Source organism: Micropterus dolomieu, linkage group LG09 (assembly GCF_021292245.1).
Source record: "Micropterus dolomieu isolate WLL.071019.BEF.003 ecotype Adirondacks linkage group LG09, ASM2129224v1, whole genome shotgun sequence".
Classification (NCBI taxonomy): Eukaryota; Metazoa; Chordata; class Actinopteri; order Centrarchiformes; family Centrarchidae; genus Micropterus; species Micropterus dolomieu.
Genome location: NC_060158.1, coordinates 132,294 through 139,606, shown reverse-complemented (window position 1 = coordinate 139,606; position 7,313 = coordinate 132,294). Strand labels below are relative to the sequence as shown.

Here is a 7,313-nt window from a genome sequence, read left to right as displayed (position 1 = left end):
TGCTCCAGTGCTCTGGGAGAGTTTATAGTCCTGAGAGTTGAACACTGGATGACTGACAGCTGTCCTTCATGACAACAGAAGCCACAGAAATCCTCCTCATCAAAAACATGACTTTGATCTGCGTCCTCATCTGGACTCTCCTCTGCTGCTGCTTCACAGGTAAAGTCCAGAGAATCAAACTCCTCTCCTCTATGAACATCCGTCCCTCTGAAATGAAGCCCACAAAACCATGACGCTGCTTTATGTTTTTGTCTCTGTATCCTCAGAGTCCAGAGGCCAGGTCACAGTGACTCAGCCTGGAGCAGTGAGCTCTGCTCTGGGAGGCTCCGTCTCCATCAGATGTAGGACCAGTCAGGATGTTTACTATAGCAGCCCAAACCACTATTTAGCCTGGTACCAACAGAGAGATGGAGAAACTCCTAAACTCCTCATTTACTTTGCTAGCACTCGAGCATCAGGGATTCCAGATCGTTTTACAGGCAGTGGATCAAACTCTGACTTCACTCTGACCATCAGTGGAGTCCAGACTGAAGATGCAGCAGTTTACTACTGTCAGAGTTATCATTGGATCAACAGTCAGGATGTGTTCACACAGTGAAAAAGCGTCATACAAAAACCTCCCTCAGTCAAACTGAACAGAAACTGAAGTGACTGCTGCACCTGGAAGCTACTGCAGAGACTGATACACTTCACTGAGGACACACACACACACACACACACACACATACAAAATTTCATTAAGTGGACTGAAAATGTCACCATTGTTCCTTTAAAGAGGTGGTATTATGCTCATTTTCAGGTTCAAAATCTTAATTAGGGGTTGTACCAGAACAGATTTACGTGGTTTCATTTTCAAAAAACACCATATTTTTCTCATACTGCACGTTGCTGCAGCTCCTCTTTTCACCCTGTGTGTTGTACGCTCTGCTCTTGAGCTACAGAGTGATGCATCTTACTTGTACAAAACTTTTGTTGGGAGTTGCACATGCGCAGTTCCCAGGTAAGGACTACTAGCCAATCAGAAGCAGAGAAGGGCGGGTCGTAAGAAACAAGGTAGTGTGATAACGTAACCTTGCAGATGGTATAAGTTATTACCAGTCCACAACCACACAACATCATTGTTCCACATCTTACCATCAGGACTAAACGTTGAACTGTTGCCGGTGTTCTGACGATCTATGCTGCCTTGCCGAAAAATGCTACCATAGCGCAAATCGATAGACTCGACTGTACTCGGCCCTGCTCCGTTTTCCATTGCAGAACCCAGAGATAGCGACACCACACGTAACTGCAGCTACATAATGTTCAATGTGACACACACACCAGCGATCCACACAGCTCTTAAAATATATACAGTCTATGGTTATAACGTTTAAACATTCCTCAGAATGTAAAGACAGATAAGCGGTATGAAAAACCTTCCAGCTGTGTTTTCCTCTGCCGTTGTTGCTGCAGCGGTCTGTGTGACGGTGGGAGCAGAGGGCTCTGTGAGCAGGCGGCTGGCCGGCCTCACACGCTGCTCCCACGTGTTGGCACAGGCTTCCCCCGCCGCCACTTGCGGAGCTCCTCAATTCTGAAAATATTCAAGCATTTTTTTTCGCCATCACTTCTCGTAACACTGTCAATATTCGAAATCTACACAGCTGATTTCACCTCAAAACTTCTCAGAAGTGGATTTAGTGATGAAATTCCATACGAAAACTGTAAAATATAAAACCTGTTGCTGACCTCTGTCTGGTGCACGCGATGATGATGCAGTGAATAGTGAATATTCTCTCTGACCAATCAGCAGTCTGTCGTGTTTTCAAGGTACATTTTAGTATCCCTCAGCTCGCTTGGAACCTCGACGGAGGGGAGGTGATACGAAAAAAAGTACCTGGAAGCAGGTACAGGTGCAACATTTCTACAATGGAAACCCAAAAAAAGGCGAGTTGAGCCAAAGGGCCTCCGCTCAGATTAGCTTGGTTTGAGGGCGTGCCTGACCCCGCAAGCCGCTTGGCAAGCTTTATGACGCGTTTTCATTGTGATGTCACAAGTAAAGGAAGTGAAGGGCTGGACTACAAACGAGCTGTTTTCAAGCAGTTCAGAGCAGAACTTTCTGCGGGAGATGGGAACTCCCTTTGGGCTGGACTTTGGGCTTTTTCACTTTGCAAACCTGTTACATGCACAAAAAAGATATATAACTCATTAAAAGGAGAGGGAAAAAGCCAAAAAGCATAATACCACCTCTTTAACAGCTATTGTGTTGGGCCATGACCTTTGACCTCTATCTCATTCACGCTCCAGTTTAAAGGAAATATGAAGACAGATCAGCATCAGACACCTTCATGGTAAAAAATGGTCCAAACTAAACTCCCTCAACTCACAAAATATTATTTCAAATATAAAAATGTTGTTACGACCCGTGAGGTCTGTGGGTTGCGCTTGTGTTGCTGTGGGTGTCTCTGTCTCTTTTCTGCAGGTGTGTACCTGGGCCTTGAGCCTGCCGCTGCGTAAATCCTGCAGCTGGAGCTGCTCAGCGGCCATCAGTGGGTTACAAGCTGAGCCAGTGAAGTGCTCTGACTCTCACTCTTCCTTATTGTGTGGTAATTTTCCCTTTTTTGCTCAGATTACCTTTGAGATACTACTAGCACTGCTTTTACCATCCAGCTGGTCCAATTTCAAGAGGATAGTGATGACCAAAGCAGTGGTTGTTATATTTTTCCTCATTAAACGTGATTTGTCTCAGGTGATCACTTAATCAGTATCTCATTCAGTAGAATGAGGTGTGCTTGTGTTTGAATTTAACAGCCACTGGAATGGATGGTTGCCATACATGCCCAGTGGGGTCAGGAGTGTGTGGCCTATCTCTCTCTCCTCCTTGTAGAGGAAGAGCTGATTGTGGTAACTGGAGGCACCTGGGCCCAGTTCCCTTGAGTGTAGGCTATGTGTAAATCTGTCTTCTCATTCTGCAGGAGGCTGCTGTTGAGGTCAGGTCAGACCTCTCTGCGGCCCGGCTCCCCGGTTTTCCCGTTCAGTTTGGTTTTCTTTGGTTTTGGACTGCCGCTTTGTGGTATTTACCTTGTTTTTGCCTAATACAACACCTTCACACATACACATTCATGCAACCATCATCCTGCACTGACATTTGTTGGGCCTCACAGTCTGGTAGAAGACTGGGCCTGTTGGAATCTACAGGCCTGCCATGCGGCTTGGCTGCACAAAGGAGGTCAGAGAACAATGGAAAGCCCAAATGGCCGGTCAGTTAAATCACACCTACCTGTGAACCTCTAACTTTTAAAACCAAACCTAAGGTTTATAATGACTAAAGCTTTCAGGAGGCGGAGTAATCCCAGGAAGTACAGCCATTTTTGTCAACAGAGGTTTAAAACCAAACACCTCCGAACCCTCACTGTCATTCCAAGTTCCTCAGGGGACTGCAAGGAGGTAAACAACTCTGCCTTTCTGCAACTGCACCAGCAGCACAGGAGGTACTTTCTTTCAGCGCTGAGCTTTCTTTGTTCCTGAATACAGACTTCACTCGATGGACAAGCAACTCTGTTTTCTTCTTTTTTATCCTCTATTATTTTTTCTTTGTGTTACCAACACAATTTTGGATCCTTAAAGAAACTGTTACAGAAGATACCGTTTCCTTCCTGCATAAGAAGACTGATAAAACTCTGTGCTTAACTGAGAAGATCACATCTGTGCTCTACCTTCTCAACTTAGTCGATTACCCTGATTGCTGTTGCTGACGCCGAAGAATCAGCTGTGCCATGAAACCTACCAGCATCGTTGGAACCGAGCCGAGAGAAACTCCGCCGGATTTCCCAAAAGGACTGACGTATCTACTCGCTATCAAAGCGACACGTAAGTGGTAATTTTCTGTTAAGAAACTCCAAGGGATATTTAAAGACTGCGTGTCTTGTTTAATTGCAGTGTGTTGTCCGTGCTACACATGTTGTTTGTGTCCGGTACGACTCGCTTGGCCGTGACTGCTTTGTTACGATTACTGTGTGAAAACGTATCAGCATTTTTATCAAGTCAGGGAACACGGTTCCCTGGCAAGTTCACTACCGTCCCTCTCATTGATAAAGTTGTAGCTGAGTGTTTTCAACAGTAATCAGGATTTTTGGTGTTTGTGTAATTGTATGTTTTCAGACAACAGAAACATTCTATCTAATCCGAAGCAGCAACCGCTGCTGAATGAATCATTCGCTGCTGGTGGCTGTAAGATAGTTTGTGGTCTGTTGTATGTATATAGCTTTGCTCTGTGCCTTTCTCTCCTCCTTCTGCTTACTAACCCCACATGCACACACCACATGATCTCTGAAGCTAACCAGACCTGTGACCCACAGCAGGCTAGCATCAGAGTGCGTCCCCAATCTTTTAGTTCAGGGGAGAGTGATTTTCCGCCATCTTGAAATCACATGGTTTGAACCGGCATCTTGACTCCAAAATCAGCTGGCCTCTAGCACAACCGGATCTGTCACCACCCACGTGGTCGGATCCACCCCCCTCTCTTAGTCTCTCCCCCTCCTTAGGTACGCACACAAACACAAATGCTTGCTGGATTTTTGTATGATTTGTTTATTGACTTTATTTCATTTTTTCTTAGAATAGTTAATAGTGATTTACTTGCTAGAGTTATTGATCAATGATCTATGCTGGAGTTCAATAAATCCTATTATAATTTTAAGAAGTCGTTGCCTGTGATTATTTGTGTATAATGTTGCAGAGTTGGTTGCCACGGCCAGTAAACAGACTCACCATTCTCTGTTTGCCATGTATAGGTGGAAAAACCCCATTTTAGACTGATCATAATTGGCTCATATTTGGTTATTGGCCCCTGATTCCAGGGTGGTGCCCCGTATTTATTAATTATAATGAATAATTTTGAATATGAATTAATATTTCTAGAATAGAGTATTCCATGTAGCATGGCTAAATTAGTTATGAATTTTAATACATTTATGAGAATTAATACCAATTATGAATTTTAATTCCTTGTTTAAGGGCACCACCAGAGTAATCCTAGAGTCTCCGGACCTCTAGGTAGTTTTTAATAACTATACAATTATTACTAGTGATCAGTTAGTTAATAATTGCTCAATTATCTTAAATCAGTCAGTCAGTCTCATATCTAAAGGGTCAATTCTCTTGGCAGGGACGTGGAAATAGGCAACACACACATTTCTTGATTATATTAAAGTGAATTTATTCTCTAACTAATGTGATATAAAAGGGTGGTTAAATACAGGGAAAATAAACAATTGCTGAACAATGAGAAATGGAGGTTCGATTGTGGGAAGCATTTGACTCATACGGCATAGGAGAACTAATGAAAGTAAGCTATGAGTTTAGGAGTTAAAAGGAAATATTAACCTTACGGGACATATCTGACTACAGAATGCGTGTTAGGTCTTACGGCTTGTCGACGGCCTGCTTTGGCCTGTTGCACGGGTCCCACGCTAGCTGCCCGATCCTGGCTTTTTGTTAGGGATTCTCCGGGGTTCTCCATGTCGGACTGAAGAAAACGCAGTCCTCCGTCTGGCAATTTGGTTGTTTTCAGGTTTCCTTCATTTCCGCTGGCGAGACCACGTGGCTTGGTCTGACCTCTGTGAAGTTGGCTTGACAAAAAAGCTTAAAATGGAACTTGGTTGTTACTGAATTAGTCCAGTGTAACTTAACGGACTGATAACTTTAACAAACAAAAGAAAGAAAAAAAATAAAACAAACTGAGGGGCAGATCGTAGCTTCAAGCGCACAAAGGCCTGTTGCGCTGGCCGAACTCTTAGGGCGTTGCCTGGCGAGGCACGCCGGATGTGTGCCGAAGCATCCAGTGAGCAGAGCGGAAGTCCAGGGCACGAGGGGAGGGGAAGAGCAGAGAGCGCCGAGAAGAGAGCCAAGAGAGAGCGAACATCGCTTGTCGCTCTTTTGTTGCCTGGGGCGTGGTTCCCCAGAGGGCGTTTCAGGTTTCCCGAGGGACTGCCTTTCTAAACTTAATGTCTAAAAGAAAAGAAATCTATTTGCGCGTATTATAACCAAATATTTTCCACAATCAAACCTCAATGGTCAAACGGTTGTACCGTTCTAAGTTAAGCATTTGGTAACAGGAAACAATTGTCACCTTATTGGTCAGGATATTTATACATTTAACGGCATTTCCAACGATGGTATGTAATACTTATTTTCTGTCACTTGGGGAGCTCAGGTTACATGAGGAAAGTTTAGATTAAATCAAAGATCACCTCTCCTTAGGAACTGGGAATATTGTTGATTAATCCAAGACCCTCTCTCCTTAGGAACTGGGGAATTTAGTTATTCAGCCTTAAATTCAAGCTGGCGATTAAGAGTATAGTAACATTTCTTTATCATCATTTCTAAAGGAATTTTGTATTGTATTGATTACATTACATGAAGGAGTGTCTTGCTGAAAATAAAAACACTGCAAAAGTAATTTATTTAGATTCTTTTCAGCACTAATATCAACAACAGATAGCAACAACATGTTAACATAACTACTCAAATAGAGGCAAATGTAACTAAAGATTTAATTAAACTTAATTACAGCACACAACTGAATCCAAACACTGCATACCTCATACTTTAATTATGTTAGTTCTAATACCTCTTAATATGGCTTATTTGTGCTAAATAAACCCATGTTGTTAACCGTTTACCATGGTTTGTCTTATTTTGTTGTGGCCTTCTGAGCCAGGTCATAACAAGATGCTGATTTAAGACAAATATGGACTCTTTATTTTTTTCCTGAGCTGTGTGTGTGTGTGTGTGTGTGTGTGTGTATGTATGTATGTATGTATGTATGTATGTATGTATGTATGTGTGTGTGTGTATATATATATATATATATATATATATATATATATATATATATATATATTATAATTATTATTTTTTTAACTGAAGTCACACAGTTTAGTTTTCAATGAGCTTGTGTTTGTAGGAAAACATTATGTTATAATATGTTTTAGAATCTCACTGCTGATACTGAAACTGTGATGATCAGGCGGGATTCAAACCCAGAAAAATAAAAGAAATGACAACAACAAATTTGATGAACTGGTCTTTATTGTGTAGAAATAATCACTTTATTCATGAAACATGTGATTAGAGAGTGACAGAGGGAAAGAAAGAGACACAGACACAGAGAGAGTTACAGAGTTCAGAGAGCAGTAGCAGAGTAAAACCAGTAGCAGAGTCCAAGTGAGTCAAGTCAGGACTGGGAACACTGGTCTCTCCTCAGTGTCTCTGAGAGCGGAGCCTGGGAGCCCTGGGTGGCCTCACAGGTCACAGAGCCCACCTTCCTCCAC

General features: G+C 42.7%; 3 gene segments (V, D, J or C); 1 reads left to right on the top strand and 2 right to left on the bottom strand.

The window, feature by feature from the left end:
• Positions 1 to 7,313, bottom strand: part of LOC123976150 — a 147,472-nt gene that overhangs the window by 56,755 nt on the left and 83,404 nt on the right.
• Positions 105 to 601, top strand: LOC123976149. The segment is given in 2 exon segments: positions 105 to 159; positions 267 to 601. Coding segments are annotated over 2 exon segments (384 nt in total).
• Positions 7,140 to 7,313, bottom strand: part of LOC123976156 — a gene marked incomplete at its 5' end in the record, with an annotated part of 2,107 nt that continues 1,933 nt past the window's right edge. Inside the window, 1 exon segment of the C gene segment in view lies at positions 7,140 to 7,303. Coding sequence covers positions 7,217 to 7,303 — 87 coding nt within the window.